Source organism: Quercus robur, chromosome 3, assembly GCF_932294415.1.
Source record: "Quercus robur chromosome 3, dhQueRobu3.1, whole genome shotgun sequence".
NCBI lineage: Eukaryota > Viridiplantae > Streptophyta > Magnoliopsida > Fagales > Fagaceae > Quercus > Quercus robur.
In genome coordinates, this window is record NC_065536.1 from 48,278,883 (window position 1) to 48,299,967 (window position 21,085).

The window sequence follows — 21,085 nt, forward strand, 5'->3', positions numbered from 1 at the left end:
ACAATGCAAGCAATAATGGTTAAAGCAGCTATATACACTAAACAACTAATTAGAGAGTGAGGAGACCCTTACTTGACATAATGATGTGCAAATGTACTGCTGAGATTGTATGAGAGTGAGAGGAGCAATGCTTTGCTGCTAAATATGTATGAGAGTTTCAGTCTCTGTGAGAGTTCTTAAGAGAGGTTCTGTGATTGAAGTTGCTGAAGGTGTGAGAGTTGTTGAGGCTTTGTGATTCAAGTTGTTGAAGGTGTGAGAGTTGTGTTTAGTCTGAGAGTTGTGGTTCAACATAGTCTGAGAGAAGTTTTTGGTGCTTGTGCTAGTTTAACATATTTTTTGAATATGTCTCAAAACAGACAAATTATATTCACATGTCCTTCAGCAACGTACTCAATTAATAGTGTACCTGCAACAAAGACTGTTGTTGACTAGCACAAGCACCAAAATAGACTAATAGGCTAACAAGCAACAGACAAATTATATTCACATGTCCAGCACAAGCTTAATAGACTAGCACAGAGCACAATGTATTCAGCTAATAGACTAGCACAGAGCACAGCAAAGACAGCTTGATATGACCAGACAAGCAGACGAGAGTGCTTTGAAACTCGAGTCTCTAAGACTCGAGTTCAGTTTGCCTTAAAACTCGAGTCTCTAAGACTCGGTTTCAAAGTTAAACATGCGCGCGTTTTTTTGCTTAAAACTCGAGTCTCTGAGACTCGGTTTACTTAAAGTGAAACCGAGTCTCAGAGACTCGATTTTAACACGTGGCATCTATGTGGAACTTGAGTTTCTGAGACTCGAGTTTCATGTAAACGCCACGTGGATTTTTGCCACATCAAACAACCTAAACCGAGCCTCAGAGGCTCAATTTAGGGGCCCAAAATCGAGCCTCTGAGGCTCGAGTTGCTAGTTTCCCAATTTCTTTCAAAACCGGGCCAACTAACTGAATAGTTTCATCTTGATGGGTAATTACCCATTTTCGCCACCATAAAATATAGAGTTATTCAACCCAAGTTCACGAATGAAAGTCACAGCCCTTTGAGCAACCAACATTTCCAGCAAGACAACAGATGCAGGCAAAGAAATGTTTTTTGATAGCGCTGCCATGACCTCATCCCTGCAATTCCAAACCACCACCCCAATCCCAGCTTCATTAGTTTCTGCGAAAACAGCACCATTAAAATTTGTTTTAAAACAATTAATCAGCAGCCAGGGCTTTCCACTTAACCATTCTAGCTTGAGCGTTGTCGAGGTACTGTGGGAGGCTTTTTTTTTTTTTTTCGCCGAAACTCTTGTAACAAAAGACTAGCTGACTTGACTATTCTTTGAACCGGAAGGCATGACTTGACTTGACTTTTCAACCCAGGTCTCGACACTTTTATTGAATTAATCCAACATGATTTACACATAGATCAACCACTTAAAGTTTTTCAATCACTAATTTACACTCAAGTAAATTGTAATATAATTCTGTCTATAGATTTTTTTTTTTTTGAAATTTAAATTAGATATATATTATATTTTAATAGTAAACTGCCAAATGTCTCGGTATTGTGAAGAGAAGAAAACAGGAGTATTACTAATTAAGACACATATTAATAAACTATTTTAAAATTTTTTTATATAAAAATGAAAAATTACTGTTGTAACTTTTTTAATAATTTTTTTAATTTTTTATAAGTTATTTTTAAAAATAAATGATTAATATGAGTCCGAATTAAAAAAAAAAAAAAAAAAAAACAAATATACTGATATTTCCGCAAAACATGTTCCACGTTTTGTATGTAGTCGTTAAAATATTCAGCTCACCACAATAACCCTGTCCACGCAAACTAGGACTGAGGTGGCGATTCTACGGCTAAGTGAAATACCCATAATGCCGTACGGAGTCAAAAGTCTTTCTAAATTCATTATAGTGAACTACCAAATATACCCTTGAGCTTATCCTGCTTTCGTCTCCGCACCGGACACTAATGAACGTTGGATAGAATTTTGCACATGATGATGTGTCAATAATCCAAAAGTCTCAGAGACTCCGTAGTCCGTACCAAGAAGTCAGCAATATAGCTCTGATTAGTAATTACACCGTGACAGGGTTACTCTAGTAATTTCATATAATACGATAAGATTACAAAAGTAGTTCCCTTTTGGAAATTGTAAAAGAGAAATATTCCGCTGCGACAAAGTATTAAAAGTTTCTCTTTCCAAAAATTTGTGACCAATACTACCTAACCACGTCACATAAATATAAAATGTTATTTTTATCGAAGTAGCAGAGAATTTGCGCACCTTTTCTTTTTGCACCTGCACCGCAGTTTCGTCGTCGGTCATTTTTGTCTTTTACAGAGTCTCAAACTCAAAGTGTACAGTACCGTAATCAAATCTATATATCTCTCTTTCACGCACTCTCTCACAGTCTCTCTTTCTCAGTGTCCGTTGAGTTGGGGACAAAATGACAAATCTCGCAGCTTCTCTTGGAGTTCTGTAGTGAATTGAACTGTGGATGAGACGCTCTCTCTGCAATTCGTCTCTGTAAAATTTCACCATGATGCAATCAGGTATGCTTCATGTGATTTCTTCTTCTATGTCACTCACTCTCTGATTTTTTTTTGTGTGAATCTTTCTTCCTCCTTTATGTGACGCCTTTGATTCTGAATGTTAAACAAGAAAAGAAAATTTTGTAAAAACTAGTAGTGTTTTTTTTATATATATATTTTTAGATGTTAATGGTTGATTAGGTTCGGTTTGGATCTCGAAAATTTGGGGGATATGACAATATGAGTGAGAAGAGAGAAGTTACCATTGAAGGAGGGTTTTTCTTGGAAAACATTTTATACTCTTAAAATAAAATAAAATAAAAGTTTTCCACTCTACTGGGCTTTTTACTTTGTTGACCAGAAAAAAATTTCCATTGACTCACGTTTTCCGCCATACCAAACACTGGAAATTGCTGGGAAAATCTCTTACGTCAAAACTAATGAAGCTTAACATTGAAAATTTGACTATGGATCAAGGTTACAATTTTTTTTTTTTAATAGGTATATACAATTCAAACCATGTATCCATTTAAAATTAACTGAGACCTCACCTTGGTCACACCATCCACCCATTTTTTTTATGTGGGGAGGAGAGGACATTTGGTATGCCAATTTGTACTCTCTCAGTCTGTTTTTACAAGTGTAAATTCCATATTGAAAATTTGGGTTAATCATGTAGTTTGCAATTGTGCATAATACTAGAAAATTCATATTGAAATGTTGAGTCAGATGCACCTATGCTCCTTGTGGTTTAGTGTAGTTTTACTGACATCCCCTGGTTTTATGTTTCTAATTTTCCAATCACACTCTGACTGGTATACAATTGGTCTAATTAATTACTTCCCTCCATTTTCTGTTAACTTTATTTACAGAAATAATTTAGTGACATGAGATTCACCAACTTCATACAGTTAACCATATTACACTCTCTGTAATCACACTTCCTTTGCTATCCAATTATTTTAATGTGACTAATTTTCATTAATGATTTTTGCAATAAGCGGATGAAAATAGTTTATTACAACAATTGGATAGCACAAGATGTGTGATTGGAATAAACACAATCCAAGGCTATCAATGGAAATACTTCAAACTACAAAATGAGTATGTCTATTACATCTTTTTATTTTTCCTATAAATTAAAATTGGAGATTTGACACTTATTAAACATATTATTAAAAGAAGTAATGATTTTTGTTATGAGTTCCTTGCTGAAATTCATATGCTTATATGTTTAAGTTTATTAAAAAAATGTGACAATACAGATCATTATGTATTAGCTCATATTATCAAATGAGCTCTAGCTCAAATGACACCTTGAGAGTAACGTTTTAGACCCCAAATTGATCATGAGGAAAATTTATCAATTTATGTCCAATTAAACTAATTATGTGATCACAATTATATGGATGTAATCAATGAAACCAGCAAGTCACCAAATCTGTAAATCAAGTAGTAAAAGCATTAAAAACAATAAATAGATGACACAGTGATATGGTAACAAAGTGGAAAACTAATGGAGAACTTCTCCAAAGGAAAATCCACTATCAAGCAAGGCAATCCACTATATGAGAAGGAATTTACAATCTTGGACAAACATTTGTAACCTAGACTCTAGAATCCTAGTAGATGAACTCACTATTGAGATTGACAGCAGCTTCAAAACATCTGAATTTATCATACATGGATCTCTTCATGAACGACACACCTGTGTAAATGACCAAAACCTCTGACCAACTCCAAGCACCTCCTCTAAGATTTGATGCCACAGTGAATGTCACTAAGTTGTGGTTTCAAGCTTCGATCACACCAACTCAAAAGAATTTAGCTTTGTGAACTCATGGGTAGACTGGGATGGAAGTTATATTTTCTTCTCTATGTAGAACAGGGTTTTTGCCTCTTTTTACCACTGTCACTGAAATCGTGTTATGAAGGGCCTTATATAGGCAATGCAAGTAGGGTTAAAAACAAATGCATCGACTTCTTTAAAACAGGTGACTGAACAAAGTCTGCGATTTTCTATCATTGATCTAATGATAATTGAAATCTTGACAAAATGTCTTCTTGAGCTGCCGCTTCACAGATTTTTCTTGAAGACCTCAATGTTTGTTGCAGACGCAACAAATATTACATTGTCATGGAACTTGTCAATTTAAAATCTTAACACCTCCTACCCATCAAAGAGTAAGGTGGAGAGGTTGAGGTTGGAGGTTCAAGGCCCACATGTTTTGTGTAACTAACAATACTATATATTTGTTTTAGGTATTTTATTAATAAAACTAGGGATGCATTAGACACTGTTTCTGCTTTTCTGTAGCTTTTCAAATAGATGATCAATATTAATATATTTCCTTTACATATATTAATATTGAAAATCTATTCGAACCACAGCCACAAAAGTTCCACTTATACGCATCTGACTGCTGTTCTTCGAATAAACACAGGATATGATATCAATGATCTATTTCGAGAAGCTCTAACCCGTTGGCTGAAGCCTGCAGAAGTACTCTTCATTTTACAGAATCATGACAAATACCAGCTCACTGAGGAGCCCCCTCAACAGCCAACTAGTAATGTTTATGCCTATCTAGACATTTTGTCAGGATTCTGACATCTTACTGGCTGTACATATTACTGACTACTGATTCTTTAACAGGTGGATCTTTGTTTCTATTTAACAAGAGGGTGCTTCGGTTCTTTCGTAGGGATGGTCATAATTGGCGTAAAAAGAAGGATGGAAGAACTGTTGGAGAAGCACATGAACGACTTAAGGTATGCCTATGCATTTATGGTTACCGGCCATCCTTTACTAGGAGGAACTCTTCCCTTTATTACTCCGATGCATCATATCTTTTTCTTGCTAATTTTCTGGGGAAGAAATCAATCTGAAATTCTTTTGGTTTACTTTTCGATTTTTGGCATATCACTTGCTAATTCCAATGCATCTTCAAATTTCTCAGTGTGTTTATTTTTGGAGATCAATATTTTTATTTCTTAACATGGTTTTTATGTTCCAGTTTATCATAATTCCATATTTATTCAAGAATACATGTGGCTGACCATGATTAGTTTGTTGAGGATTCATAGTTGACCCCAGGATTTTGGAACTAAGTCTTGGTAGTAGTTGTATTTAATAATACTTCATTTGCATGAAAGAGTGGTCCCCAAACAATTATAGACAAATCATGGAAAAGACTGGGACACTAGTGTTGTGTTTGGGTGAAGCATTTGTAGGCAGCATTTGGGCACATGAAAAAAATTTAAAATTCTTTCAAATAAAATTCTTGTTTGGGTGCGTCATAAGAAGAAATTCAAATATTGTGGAGGAAATTTTTTCCAGAATTTGGGGGACTTGAAATTCTGTATTCAAATTCCACCTCTAGAGGTGGAATTTCTAAAATTCTTTATATATTCTCTCTTTCTTCATTCAATGAAAAAACCTTTAAGAGCAGTTAGGCAAATGAGTGTTGTTGTGAACAACACCAGTGAACTTAAACGACTCAGTGTAGAACCCAGTTCATTGAGACTGAGTCCATATTTGGAACCAGCCGCTCTGTTAAGCCTAGATTAAACTCTTCACAAGTCTCCCTACTGGCATCTTGAAATTCTCAACTTGATGCCATTTTGCTTAGCTCCTCACCACATTTTAGCATTTTCACCCAGCTCCCAACCTCTCTGATCTAGCTCCTCCTTCATTGCCATCTCTGCCACCATATTCTACTTCATATTTAGATCTCAATTACCCAACTTCTCTGTTGGTGACATTGCCATCAGCAACTTCAATCTAATGATGTTGACGTCGTCTTCATTGGCCCCAATTATGTTGCTAGATAACGTCACTTCAGAACCAAGCATGGGGTTTACTACCAACAATAAAGCTTTGTTGGTGGAGGTTTGGGAGTCTTGGCCTTCGTTAGCGTCATCTAGGAGATCATCTCTGAGTGAGGTGCTAAGGAATTTCTTGGTTGGGTTGGATGAAAAGTCCATAAATCCCTCCCCTTCTCAAACAAATAAGATATATAATTACTGGGGTTATAAAAAATGGAATTGTAAATCACGTCATTTGAGATTTTATCTTCAAAACTCAATTTCTTCATCCAAATACAGTGTAGATGTTTTGCTTATAAATTTCAAATATTAGTTTGCACCTAAAATGGTTTAGCTAGAATGTTATGATCCTAACTTCCCACATGGATAAGTGTAAGCTTAACCATGTGTTTATAAGTTTTTGGGCACCCTCCCCTTGCAAGCCGATTTTCAAGGGTGAGTCTAACGTGGAATAAGTAAAAGTTGTTCAAACGTGTAGCTGGACTAAGTTGTGTGTGGTTGTGTTATGTTCCTCTGTTATCATTATCATACGTAATTTTTGTGTTTAACATTTGTTCTGGCATTAATGGATTTCTATATATTGATTTTTTCTTCAGTTTTGAGTATGACAGTTTATCTGCATGGCTAGGTCGGAAATGTTGAAGCGTTAAATTGCTATTATGCACATGGAGAGCAAAACCCAAGTTTTCAGAGACGTAGTTATTGGATGCTGGATCCGTGAGTGGAATTTTATTTATTAGCAGACTATATATAATCTTATACCTTTAAGTTTCATGCTATGACCTATGAGTTATGGTTTTACCAGTGAAAAATTGTTTAGACAGATTTATGTTAGGCAGAGTTTAGATGGGCCTTGGAGTTTCAGCGTGTGTGCTTGTTCATATTATATTTATAGTGTCATTTTGCAGTTGCTATGTCAATGGATATATATTTCTGAATGTATTGAGTATCATATTTACATGCATGTTATTTTGGTTGGCAGGGCATATGAGCACATCGTTCTTGTACATTACAGAGAGACTAATGAGGTGAGTTTGTAGATCCTGATTATAAGCTAGGCTGATCTCACTGTACTTTTACTTGATTCTTATAACCTCTTTGTTGGCCTCTCCTGACCTATTTATAATGGCTTAGACCAATCACATTTCCCAGTTATATGTTCTTAATTTTGTCTGCATAGTTTTTCAATTCTTTTCAGCCACAGGTCGCTTTATCCTATCCTGGTGGGCCTAATTACCTTTGAATGTTTTGTTGATCATTTCTACTAGACCATCAATATCATAGAACTAGTATGAGTTAATAATGCTTTAAAGTTTCTCATTTGTCAGGTGCTTCTGTATCAAGGGTCAACCATGACTATTTACTAGTTATGATCCAAGTGTCCCAAATATGTCCCCTCCACCACCACCACCCCCCCCCCCCCCCCCCCCCAACCAAACACTCGTGGGAACTTTTCACTTGCCCATGTAATTTGAAGATTGCATGGATCCTAGATGTAGTTGTTTCTGTAAAACATAATCTGCTACTTCTCTGCTTGTGTGCTATTTAATTTTTTCATTGTTTTCAATAGTGAGATTCATCTTAAAATAAAAATAAAAATGGTTGTGTTATTGGTTTCAGGGAAAGGCCACTTCTGCATCTGTTACACTCTTATCTCCAGGATCCTCTTCTACCTTCAGTCAGAGTCCTAGCTCTTATACTAAAAATCCAGGCTCTAACTCCATAATTAGTGATTTCTTTGATCCTTACCAGAGTTTATCTAGTCCAGAAGTGAGTTCTGAGATAGCCATCAAGGATAATGGGATGGATCACCTGGACAGGGTAGATAGAAGAGAACAGAGAGAGAGTTCTCCTGAGCTTGAGGTTACTCAAGCTTTACGAAGGCTTGAGGAGCAATTAAGTTTAAATGAAGACAGCGTCAAATATATTAGTACATTCTATAGTCAAGATGAAAATTCTAATGATTCAGATATCCTGCAATACGAAAGGGAGAATGCAAAGCAGGATCAATCTGCAGCTTTACTGCATGGACCAGAACATATTGATCAGTTTTATGGGGGACATGTTGTCATTCAGGACTCAAACAACCTTGAGTTTCTTTCTGCTGCAGGTTCTTTTTTTCCCCCGGTCATCCAGTGCATAGAATTGTTATAATGAACTTGTGTGTGTCTTTAACAGATCTGGTATATTGTTGAAACTACATTCTTCTTGGCTGTGTTTGGTTTCAGTTAAATTAGTTCTATATTTTTTGACATCTTGCTCATTATTGATGATATTTGTTGTGGAATCTAATATGATTTTCTATCTTCTTATGTTGTGTTTTATAGTTTCGTCATCTTGTACAAGTCCTAGGTCATGAATGAGCGGTAGTGTTAATTTTTGATATGATAATTATCATAACTACTTTGACTCTTTTTTAGATCCATCACAAATCCACATCATGTCATCTGCATCTGGTGTAATGTATCAAAGCCAAAAAAGAAAATACAGATAGGATGTGCCATTGTTTGTGCAAAGAAACCCCAAATTCATACTCAAGCATTAAAAGGGGGGTTTTTTTTTTCTATATCAGTTTTTGAAACATATGACGTGCTTACTGTGAGTGAAGTTACCACATGAAAGAAGGTTGAAGGTTAAAAAACATCTGTGAGAAAAATGCCTACCTTCCTAGGTACCTAGCTAGGGGTGTCAGCACAAGCTTTAGAAATATGACAAGTACTGCCTGTAGAATTATGTTTTATATAAAAGAACATGTAATTGCAATGCGCTATCAAAGAGTACTTTGGGGGTAGGCTTTAAATGAACGGGGCTATTCAGCTCAGGCTCTACTTGGGAAAAGCTTGTTATGTTCATTTATTTAATAAATGAGCCATGCTCAAGCCAAACGTTAGACTTGACTAAACATGCTGAGCTCAAAGAAAATAATGTGCTCATGAACAAGCTTATGAATATGAGGCTTAATTTAAGTAATATTATATTATATGTTTATATGCATATATGTATAAATTGATGTTTATGTTTTGAAATGTTGTAAGATATGTTCACCTTTAAAAGGCTGTATTCATGGTACAATGCTCCCCCTTTTATGGGGTTTGGGAAAGGTGGTTGGTAGCTAGCCTTGCCCCCAACTTTGGAGTGTTTGATTTCCAGAACCCACGACGCATTGCTTGTGTGAAAGGCACTTGCTATTGCCCAAAGGTTTGACCTAAGGTGTTCACCTTTAAATTTGTTTTTAAATTTAAGAATAGAGAACCTAAATCCTTTAGACGATAAGGCTATTCATTTCCTTAAATTACTGTAGAAACATGGAGGAAAAAGCAGTCAAAATTGTATGCCTCTGTCCTGTTTAAAAGAAAGTAAACTCTGATACATCAACTTTCAAGAGTTGCTAGGTCAGTCCTTTAGATTTTCTTCAGTTTGATCACTCAAAACATTGATTTGCCTACCTGCTTTCTTTCTCACTTCTTTTGCCTGAGATTTTCTGTGCATCCAATAGTTTCCAGTTTGTAAAATGTTAAATGTCATAATGTTCTCAAATTTTCAAGTCTTAAGCTTCTGCTTCGTTTGCTTTCCCTATTACTTCTTTTCTTTGTTATTGTAAAAATAATTACATGGGAAAAGAAAACAAGAAAGAGCTGATGGAGTCATTTTTGTAGGTGACAGTGGTAAAAATCACAATCAATCGTTTGGGCATGATTTTACTGATGGAAGTAAAGGATCTTTATCTTGGACAGAGATGTTTGAGTCATATAACACTTCATCAGGTGTTGAGTCCCAGAGTGAAAACTTGTACATATTGGATGGAAATGTGAGTATCACAAAGAATCTCATGGCGTCTTTTATTTCACATCTATGATCTCTCTCATGTTTGATCCAGACTCTGATTTATTCCTGGTAGTATCTGTAATTTTTTATTAAGGGACTCAAAACTTTTTCTACTTATTCTTTACAATACGCCTTAATTCTGTCTGTCCACTGTATGGGTTTTTTTGTGTGTGTGTGAGTCTCTATATAGTATTTGTTAAATAATCCTTTTGAATACCCAAAAAAAAAAAAAAAAGGTGTTATTTTTAATTCAGTTTCATCTGTCCAACAGGGAAAACCTCCTTCTTCAGGGAAGGCACCTAAGGAAGAGCAGGAACATGGTCATTGGATAAATTTCGATGTAGATAATTTTGAAAACAGTATGATTTCCTCTGCTTCTGATAGTAACTAGCTTGTAACTCCCTATTTATGCACATACTCATTTTAAAACAAACACCATTAGATACATATAAAACGTTTCTATCTTAGTTTAACTTTGTTGGTATTCATTTTAGGACTTTTTTTCAATTCTTGAAAAAACTTTGTAAGGATAATGTTTGGTAGAGTATGCTAAGTGGAGGGTGAGGTCATGGGTTCAAGACTCATTGGATGCATGTGTAACTTACCAATAAATAAATAAAAAAGATAATATTTGGTAGAGTATGCAAATTGTTCATTATTAATTGTTTCATTTTACTTCAAGGAAAAAACTGTAGTTTACTAAGCTATTTGTATACTTAGTTTTTACTTCTTAATGTAATTTTTGTTCTTGTAATGTAATAAATTTATTTAGTACTTACATTTTTACAAATAATTTTCATAACTGAGTTTTTATGAAAATATATTGAGAAGGAACAGCAAATTTTTTAGAACTTAAACTTTCTTGAATTAATAATAATTTTTGTAATGAAAAATTGGATTAGTTTAAAATGAGTTGAAAGTAGTTTTAAATAAGCCTCAAGTACAATTAGATAGAAGTGGTTTTAACTGGGCTTGAATAGTAATGGGTTAGAAGTAATTTTAATTGGAGGGACATGGCACAAAATTAGAGTGCAATTAAAATCTAATTTTGATGAAGTAGAAAGCTAAATAAATAGAATTCCCTTTCCTTTTCAAAAAATGTGCCACTTGATGGAATCTTAGACAACTATATATATATATATATATATATATATTTTTTTTTTTTTCTTTTTTTGATGCTGTTTTAGCCTTAGTGAAATTTTATGAAGTATTGACAACCATCTTGTATTACCAGCTTCTATGTCTCTGGCTGAGGAAGCTGACAGGTTCAAATTTCCTGCGTATTCTTCAGAGATAGAATCTCATGAAACCAATTCCAACTACTACATGACGTTTTTTGACCAAGGCCAAACAGGAATTCCTCTTGAAGCAGACTCAAGTTTGACTCTCGCACAGAAACAGAAATTTACCATTCAGGAAATATCCCCAGAATGGGGTTATGCCAACGAGGCCACAAAGGTATGTATCATGTAAGTCCATGTCTTGGGTGCTATTTCCTAAGATGTATTATGCTTCCTTCGCTGAGATGGCAACATTGTTTCATTGACTGAATACTTGGTTTGTTTACTGGATCTCCTATTGCTCTAGAGCATCTAAAAATCAGGCTGCATGTGTTGAGTGATTAACTAAATCCTTATCTGACAACATCATATTCCTGTTTCATGAAAGATAGGTTTATCAACTTTAACTAAATGGTTAGGTACAGCACGATTGGTTTGATTCTTTTACTAGACATGGTTTTATTATAGAAGAAAAACCAGAGTATCTTTATAAAATTCCACTGCTTATCAACCCAGCTTTGAATGATCTACCTCTTCATGACTGGATGAATTTCAGAATTCATATATGGAAAACTACTAGTGGTGTGGACATTAGATATAGGCCTCCAATTAATCTTACTTATGGACACCGATGCCAGAAGACATCCCATTAGGGCTTATGGATGGGGCCTACTATTAGTTGGGCCTAAGGGCTAATCACTTAATGTCTAAGATTAATTTTAGTTACGTAATTTAGTTATTTCTTTTCCTACTTGGTATAGGAATTTTATTCCATTTCTTAAGGTTGGTAGAGTTATTTTCTTTTCATACTAAATAAGTTTGGAACTCTATGTAAGAATACAATGTTTAACATTCTTTTATAGCTTTCTTTAGGAATAAAATTATTTATAGTTTTCCTTCATAGCATCATGCTAATTCTGGGCAACTCTAGTACTGGATTCCTAGGTTTTGCTTTCTTGCTTGGTACCGATTCCACGTAAGTCTAGGTGTTAATTCTTGGGTTATTTATATTTATATTTTTATGTTCTTTAATTTCAGGGTTGCATCAGTTTTGGTTTTGTCCTGCATCTAATTTTGGTATTAGAGCAAACTCAAATCCACACAATTAACTGAGAGCCAAGACTAAAATAATTGGTCAATGTCACACATGTTAATTTACCAAACATCGCAAGCAAAACATTGGTCTTTATACCGCTATTTATGCCAGACTGCCCTTGGCAATATTTGAGCATGGACTTTATGTTAGGACTGTCATATACCTTTAGGAAGCATGATTCAATTCTAGTAATTGTAGACCGTTTCTTTAAGATAGCCAATTTCATCTCATGCTCCAAAACCTTGATGCATCCACTGTTGTAAAGCTTTACTCTGATGAAATTATCAAGTTGTTTGGTCTTCCTAAAACCATAGCGCATGAAAAGGAATTTTGGTTCATGAGTTGCTTTTGGGAAACCCTGTGGCATATGGTAGGCATAAATTAGAAGTTTTTCGCAGCATTTCATCTTCAGGTTGGGCAAATTGAGGTTGTTAATAAGAGTCTTGGAATTTCTTGAGTCCTAGGGATGCAAAAATGCCCTGCTTGGCCTGTGTTGCCCCACTTAGGCTTTCCCTGCCCAGAAGAGGTGATGGGATGAGGATGGGCCTTGCTTGCCCCACTCCGTCTTGCTCTGCCCTGTGTACATGTATTATTTAATGTAAAATAAATTATTTATGTATATAATATAATCTTCTACATACATATCCAAATTATAATTTGTTTTTTTTATACATATATTATTACCATCCCAAAACACTTGTCTCTCATTCTCTCTTTGTACTTTCAATTCAGAGCCACCCTTCCCCTTTCTATTTTATCTTTTTTTCATTAATGTCGGAGCCAAATCATTCGGGATATTAAAATACCTCTACCTGCCCCATCCATGATCTGTCTTGCTCCTAACCATGCAGGTTCTCCCTGCCCTGCCATATCTTTGGTTTTATTTGCTTGAATTTAATAAAATTGATTACAAGTTTCTTCCTTTCCTTGGTTAAAAAGTCATTTCCTTTTCTAACTTGGTTTAGAAGTTATTTCCTTTCCTTTTGTAATGTAACCTGGGAAACCTATTTAGATGCCCAAATGTTTAGTATTGTTACATTGACTTGATTATCAAACTTAATATTGAAATTTTTGCCAGTGACTTGGTGTTGACTCGAAGCAACTAGGTGTTGACTCTTAGGTTTTACTTTGTTTTTTGCACTTGGTTTTGATTCCAAGCAACCCTAGATTCTGATTTCTAGGTTTACATTTAAATTTTTTTTTTTTTTTTTTTTTTTTTTTTTTTTTTTTTTCCACAAATTCATTGAGAATTTGCTGCTTCATCAACTTCAGTATCAGAACAAATTTTGTGACATTTTTATTTTCCATAATATAGTTGGTTTTCTCTTGAACTAGATAGCATAAGGTTCATGGACTTAGGTTAGGTCCACTTCAGTGAATTCCTGAATGAATGTCCTCTTTAACTTTTTCAAAATGGTAGAATCTCTCTCTGAAACTGAAGATCTACTGGTCATGCCATGTTAAATGGATTTTGATCCACTGGGTCATTAGCCCTGCCCTATTATTTCTTTAATGGGGTTCGTCATTTATTGACAGATAATTGAGGATTTATCTTTTTTAGAATTGGATGAAAAAGATTAAAATGACTCTTCAAATTTCACCTTCATGCTATATAAGGGTTGGTCCTGATCTAATAATTCAACATGCATTCCCTGGATGGATATGCTGAATTCTGCCATAAATTAATTTGTTGGTGCAGCTGTTATTTTGTGGAGTGTGAAATTACTGATTGTCCCAAACTCTCCCTTTAGTCCCAACACATGGGATTTTTAACATTTTAAATGGGAGGTAGATTGGGGACAAAAATCAACCTCAGGATCTCCCGCTTGATACCATGTCAAAATCAAAATGAAATAGAGAATATTGGATTGAAGATGGACGCAAGAGAGAGAACACATGAGAGTTATGTGGTTCGGCCTTGTGGCCTACATCCATGGGACAAGAGCCCAAAGGGCTACAGATTTACATACATCTTTCTTGAATATACATTACAATGGGATCCATATTTGTAATGGGATTTACATACACAAGTCTATGATAATTTGAATTTGAACTGCATATTTGTTGCCTCAATCCCACGATTTTATCTAACAATTATTCCCATAATTTTCTCTCAAAATCAATGTCTTGATTTGGTCTTCAATGACATGGAAAGTAAATTATACTTTCCAACATGGAGTTTAAGTTCAAATAATTCTAATTGCAGGTCTTCATCATTGGATCTTTCCTCTGTGATCCATTGGAATCTGCCTGGACTTGTATGTTTGGTGATCTTGAAGCTCCTGTTCAGATCATTCAGGAAGGTGTCATCTGCTGCGAAGCTCCTCCTCACCTTCCTGGAAAGGTGACTCTCTGCATCACTTCTGGCAATCGGGAATCCTGCAGTGAAGTCAGGGAGTTTGAGTATCGGATTAAGACTAGTGCTTGTGCTCACTGTAATTTGCCTAATACAGAAGCTGCCAAAAGTCGTGAAGAGTTGCTGTTACTTGTTAGATTCGTGCAGATGCTTCTTTCTGAATCATTGATGCAGAAAGGAGACACTGTAGAATCTGAAATTCAACTACTTAGAAGATCTAAAGCTGATGAGGATTCATGGGATCATGTCATAGAGGCTCTCTTAGTTGGCAGCGGAACTTCATCCAGCATGATTGATTGGATTCTTCAAGAGCTTCTAAAAGACAAGCTGTGCCAGTGGTTTTCATCCATATCCCAGGAAGGACCTGACCAGACAGGCTGTTCCTTGTCCAAGAAAGAGCAAGGGATAATACACATGGTTGCAGGGTTGGGCTTTGAATGGGCCCTAAACCCAATTCTCAATTATGGTGTCAATATAAACTTTCGTGACATTAATGGGTGGACTGCTCTTCATTGGGCTGCACGCTTTGGAAGGTAATTGAAACTGCTGATATTGCAGCAGAAAAATAAGGATTATAGCTCTTATATGAAGAAGCATTTGTGTTCCCAAAGTTTTTGGAACTGATAAATTGAGGTTTTAGGTGGTTTTGACCTTGGGTTATTTGAGAGAGAGAAGGGGGGGGGGGGGGGGGGGGATTTCTTTTATCACTTATTGAGTCACATGGTGCACTAAAATCTGAACTAATATGTTATTCAAATAATTCTTTATATCAAATTATATTTCAAACTCCATGTTTCAGAAAAGCGTAGAAATATACACCGCTAAACTTCATGTGTAATCTTCTCCCCAGTTTGAAGTTTGAAATCCAATATACATATATTGAAATCAACTATTATATGTTTTAACTTCCTCGCTTGTTCATGAAATATTGTTCAAAAGACTATGTTAGACATTTCATAGACTTCCACCCAAAGGGCAGAAAAATACTTGTTTGCAACAACAGTTGAACACATCTATGAATTTCTAGATCATTTTTGATACCTAGCTAAATGTTCCATATCTCATGTAGCTATGAGAAAGGAATTACAGCTGTGCGTCACTGGTCTATCAGTTCTTTGTATTGCATACCTATGGCCAAAGGGAAGAAAAGATGCAGGATGACTACTAGTGAAGTAGATACAATGCAAAATAGTATGGGTTAAACGTTACCCTCAAAATGTTCTTGGATGTGCTGCACATGATTGAACAGCACCAATTTGTTTATTGTGCTGTGGCTCAGGAGCTGTGGTCTATGATATTTTTTCTGTTTGGTGTTTCTTGGGCGATGCCAAAATAGGTGCAGGAGATGTTTGCGTGCTGGAATGAGTGTTTCAGAAGAAGAGGCAATGGGTGGATATGGCAGGCAGTTCCATTATGTCTCATGTGTTGTCTTTGGAGAGTGGAATGATTGGTGCTTTGAGGGACATGACCTAAATGCAGCAAAGTTGAAGTATCTATTACTCAAGTCATTATTTGATTGGATTTTGCAGTCTGTTTTTTTTCTGTCGCGGGGTTCTTGCATTTCCTGGATTCCTTGAGTTTCCACTAGCTCTATATGTTTACTTTTTTTCATCTTGCTTTCTTTTGTTTTCATGTTGTACTATCATTACACATCTCATGTACTTGGTCAGAACCTTTATATTTTTCTTCAATAAACTTTTACTTATATAAATAAATAAAAAAGAAGCAAATTCGTATATCACTAAGGTTGGTTTGGTTAGTAGTAAGCCATAGCATATTATTATCATTAAGGTTCATCACTGAGTCAATTTTTCATATGCAATTAATCTTATCTACAAAATTTTTAAGGTTGTTGATCTCTATGCCAAAATTCTTTATACGCTGCATCTGCTATATTATTTAATGCCTACATGTTATTTGATTAGTTTACCATTTACATATTGCTCTTCTGTAACAGGGAAAAAATGGTCGCTGCACTTATTGCTTCTGGTGCATCAGCTGGGGCAGTGACAGATCCCAATTCACAAGATCCAAGAGGTAAAACCCCAGCATCTATTGCAGCTACAAATGGGCACAAAGGACTGGCTGGCTACCTTTCAGAGGTGGCATTAACTAGCCATCTGTCATCCCTCACACTGGAAGAAAGTGAGCTTTCCAAAGGCTCTGCTGAGGTTGAAGCAGAAATAACTGTGAATAGCATTTCAAAAGGAAGTCTTGCGTCAAGTGAGGATCAAATCTCCCTTAAAGACACCTTAGCTGCTGTCCGGAATGCAGCCCAGGCTGCTGCACGTATACAATCTGCTTTCCGTGCACATTCATTCAGAAATCGACTACAGAGACAAACTTCCTCTGTTGCTAGTATAGATGAATATGGTATCAATTCAGATGACATTTCAGCACTGTCAAGGCTAGCCTTTCGTAACCCACGTGTTTACAATTCTGCTGCATTATCTATTCAGAAGAAGTATCGAGGTTGGAAAAGTCGCAAGGATTTCCTAGCATTTCGCCAGAAAATTGTTAAGATACAGGTATCACCTTTTTCAATCTGATGACACACTGAACACTGGGAATTTCTCTGTGCTTTAGTAATGTGTGTAGATATTACTCAGACATTTATCAACTCTCATAATGGATGACTCAAGGAGTATATAAATTTATCCCCTTTCTTTTTTCTATAATAACAAACTCACATCCATATTAAATTAGTTAGTATAAAAGATTATTAACTTTTCTTGCTTGGCAGGCTCATGTGAGAGGTTATCAGGTAAGAAAGCATTACAAGGAAATCTGTTGGGCTGTTGGAATTCTAGATAAGGTTGTACTACGATGGAGACGGAAAGGAGTTGGTTTGCGAGGTTTTCGGAATGACACACAGATCATTGATGAAACTGGAGATGAAGACATTCTCAGGGTGTTTCGCAAACAAAAAGTGGACGTGGCTATTGAAGAGGCTGTCTCACGGGTGCTGTCAATGGTTGACTCTCCAGAGGCCCGTCAACAATATCATCGTGTGCTTGAGATATACCGCCAAGCTAAGGTTAGTAGGCAAGAGTTCTTGAATTGATGTTCGACTATAGCTATGTTTGTTGATGATGATCCAACAAGTTAATATGTGATTTCAAATCATTGAATCTCAACCTCAAGTTCATCATTAAACATTTCATTAATTTGGCAATTGACAACATATAGGATTAGAAACAACTATATGGAAGGGGGAAGGAACTTAAGAGTTCTGATTTTATTTTTGCTTCTAATTAATGAGAATAAGAATCAGCATTATACTGCATGATATGAAGCAACAGCATCCAAATTTGTGCCTAAGATCAACCCATAGTCATCTATAACCAAGTGTTTTTTTAGTCCCTTCCCTGATCCCAACACCTTTCATTGCAAAATGCTTGGCAATCCTTGGTAGAGCTTATTTATGATGTCATGCCAAACCTGTTAAACAAACAAATTCGTGTCTTTTTTTGAAATAGTAAAAGTTTTACCTTACATCTTAGTCACTAGTACCTTTTCATTCTAAGAAGCACAAACACAGTGACACGACAGGGAAACAGCAATTAAGTTATATTATATATTAGGCATAATTTATGATCATCTTAGGTTTAAATTGCAATATATTTTATGTGTTGATATATATTTATTTATCATTCTTTAGTAAATGTAATTTCTCCCTTAGAAAAAGAAAGGAACCCTATATCATATTATTTTTGTCTGCTTCAATAGAAAAGGCCCTTGTTTAAAAATAAATAAATAAATAAAAATCATCCAAAGGTCCAGTATCTTATGGAGCCAATTGGCCCAGTCTGTCTGCTCGTACTCTTTCTCATTTACTCTATTCCTTAATTCCTTCTCACTTTCCTCACTTTTGACCCAAAACAAAAAGAAAAATCTCCTTTTCCTTGAGAGTCATGACACAATATAAGAGAGAGACAGACAGACAGACAGACAGACAGAGACACAGAGGCGAGATGCCACCAAAGCTCTAAGATTTATGGCCTCCTCGCTAACACTAGATATAAGCTCCTCTGAACTCTGCTGTGTTGCCCTGTGCCTTGAACATGTTGAGACCGCTCCTCTGACCACAACCATGGTCTCTACAACCTCCTCTCCACTGTAGACTCCCTCTTCAAATTGGACCAAGCCACATCTCTTAGTAGGCCATCAAGCATCAAGCTCCTCAATTTTAGCCCTTTTTTAACCTTTCAACTTTAAACTGCAGTGCCTATCAAAAAACCTTTAAGATTGACTGCATCTTGGACTATGTCCCAGACATATTCAAACTGTCCTTGGGATGTTTGTGCATTTTAGGTTTCATTATCTTGTAATTCCCAAGGTATGATACCTTACAACTTCATAGTTACTAGTCATTTTCTCGGTGCTTTGGGTCTCTCATTTTATATACTTGTTAGCATTACTATAGTGGGATTTCAAAGAAATGGGCTTCATTTTTTTAAGCTTCTCGTTACCCCCAGGAGTCCCACTACCAAGTCTGGCTAAAAGTTGTAACTCCTTAATTGAGCTTTACAAGTTCAGTCAGTTGCAAGTCATGATTTTTTTTTTTTTTTTAATATGGTCAGGATAGACTGGTTCTCTTGATGTTTTGTTTTGTTTTCAGAGTAAATGCACTCTCTCTTGAGAACACTAATTTCTTTTTCTGTCCAAAATTTATGAGACAGTTTGCGTGTAGATTTCCAACCATACATTTCATTAGGTTAAATGATGGTTCACATATGTTATATTGGATGCAAATCATATTTTGGAACATTTACAATTTAAGATGTTATTCGAGTTCAATCATGAAGGGTAATTACTTTTGGAGGGTCCCTATTCTATATATTTGGAAGCCAGGTGTATGACTTCTTTGGCCAAACATCCTTAAATTAACCATAAGAATTAAAAAAAGATAACATGGCTCCAATATCCTATATTATTTAGTAGTAGTATTTTTTAAGTTTATCCTAATGGCTTTGGTCTCTCTATGTTGGCATTTTATTCGCCTATATGTATAAGTTACTGAATTTATTCAACCATTCATGCAGGCTGAACTTGTTGGCATGGATAGTGAAGGTGTGGGATCAACTTCTCTAGGTGATGTGTTTGGAATGGAAGATGAAGATTTGTATCAATTCCCATAGCATCTGTTAATCAGTCTAACTAATCATAGGTTGACCATTTTTTAATCTCTCTAGATGGTTTCTGGATTTAGTTTGTGCATAATGGGTTGGATTTCACTAAATTGTATAGTGATAGATAAGCTCTTGCTCTAATATATTGATTATGTAAATGCTTCATGTAATTGTTGTAAATGGTTTTTTTAGGGGTTTGAATGGGTTTAAGTAGAGAGAGACTCCCTTGCCCTTCCTCTCTTTCAGATATCCTTCTCTTTGCACCAGGTAGGCCAGTAAAAGCCTCAGAATTAAATCAAGTCATGGAATCCAGATCCTTCTTACAAAGCAATTTTCCCATCTGGCTACGCTGCTGAAACGATTCTGGGGCTTTGGGGGGTTCTATTATTTAAAAGATCGCCATTTGGTGAGAGTCTGAGCCTTAGATAAATCCCTTTATTCTCTGACCAATAGTCCCACGATTACGGAGCCTTTGTGTACCTATTAGTATCCTAGTTTTACCCTAGTGTGCTGCAAGATGGGAGTGAAGAATTTATTATGCTTAGAAGTTGGTTCATGCGCCCAAGACTCGTACCTTATCTTCCTAACGTATTCAACGGAGACATAGAGATAGAGAGAGAGAGAGAGAGAGAGAGAGATTAAAACTATGTTCGATTCAATTGAACATGTTTTTAAGATTAGAGAGATTTTTTTTATTGAAGATAAATTTTGGAAGAAAAAAAAATGCTGTATTTTGAAAAGGCAAACAGTTTGAAAATGTTATTTCTGATTTGGTCTTTGGCGCAAAATTGGTCCATGTTTATTATTATTTAAAAAAAAAAAACATTTTCCCAAGTTACTAAAAATAATCCAAAAGAAGTGAAAAGCTTAAAACATTTTTTGAAACACTCGTGTCCTCAAACCAACCTTTATTCCGTTATGTAACCCGTCTTTTCCCATCATCACCATTGCTATATCTTCGCCATATCTTCGTTGTCATTGTAACCTCAACACTTTAAACATTCTCATTGTAGTTATTATCATGTATA

The 21,085-nt window shown here is 35.6% G+C and overlaps 1 protein-coding gene across 3 annotated transcripts; it reads left to right on the forward strand.

Moving 5' to 3' along the window:
* The first annotated feature begins 2,336 nt into the window (after positions 1 to 2,336).
* LOC126718143 (calmodulin-binding transcription activator 4) lies at positions 2,337 to 20,227 on the forward strand. Of its 3 annotated transcripts, XM_050420224.1 has the most exons (14): positions 2,337 to 2,561; positions 3,542 to 3,644; positions 4,985 to 5,110; positions 5,197 to 5,312; positions 6,997 to 7,085; positions 7,351 to 7,396; positions 7,989 to 8,478; positions 10,025 to 10,176; positions 10,465 to 10,552; positions 11,428 to 11,651; positions 14,776 to 15,458; positions 16,883 to 17,453; positions 17,669 to 17,962; positions 19,971 to 20,227. In XM_050420224.1, the coding sequence occupies exons 2-14, from the start codon at positions 3,641 to 3,643 to the stop codon at positions 20,064 to 20,066; spliced, it is 2,979 nt and encodes a 992-aa protein (XP_050276181.1). In that variant the 5' UTR covers positions 2,337 to 2,561; positions 3,542 to 3,640; the 3' UTR covers positions 20,067 to 20,227. The 3 variants fall into 3 exon arrangements, with proteins under 3 accessions (XP_050276181.1, XP_050276180.1, XP_050276182.1); XM_050420223.1 differs by lacking the exon at positions 3,542 to 3,644 and having other exon boundaries at positions 2,339 to 2,561; XM_050420225.1 differs by lacking the exons at positions 2,337 to 2,561; positions 3,542 to 3,644; positions 4,985 to 5,110 and having other exon boundaries at positions 6,965 to 7,085.
* The last annotated feature ends 858 nt before the right edge of the window (positions 20,228 to 21,085 follow it).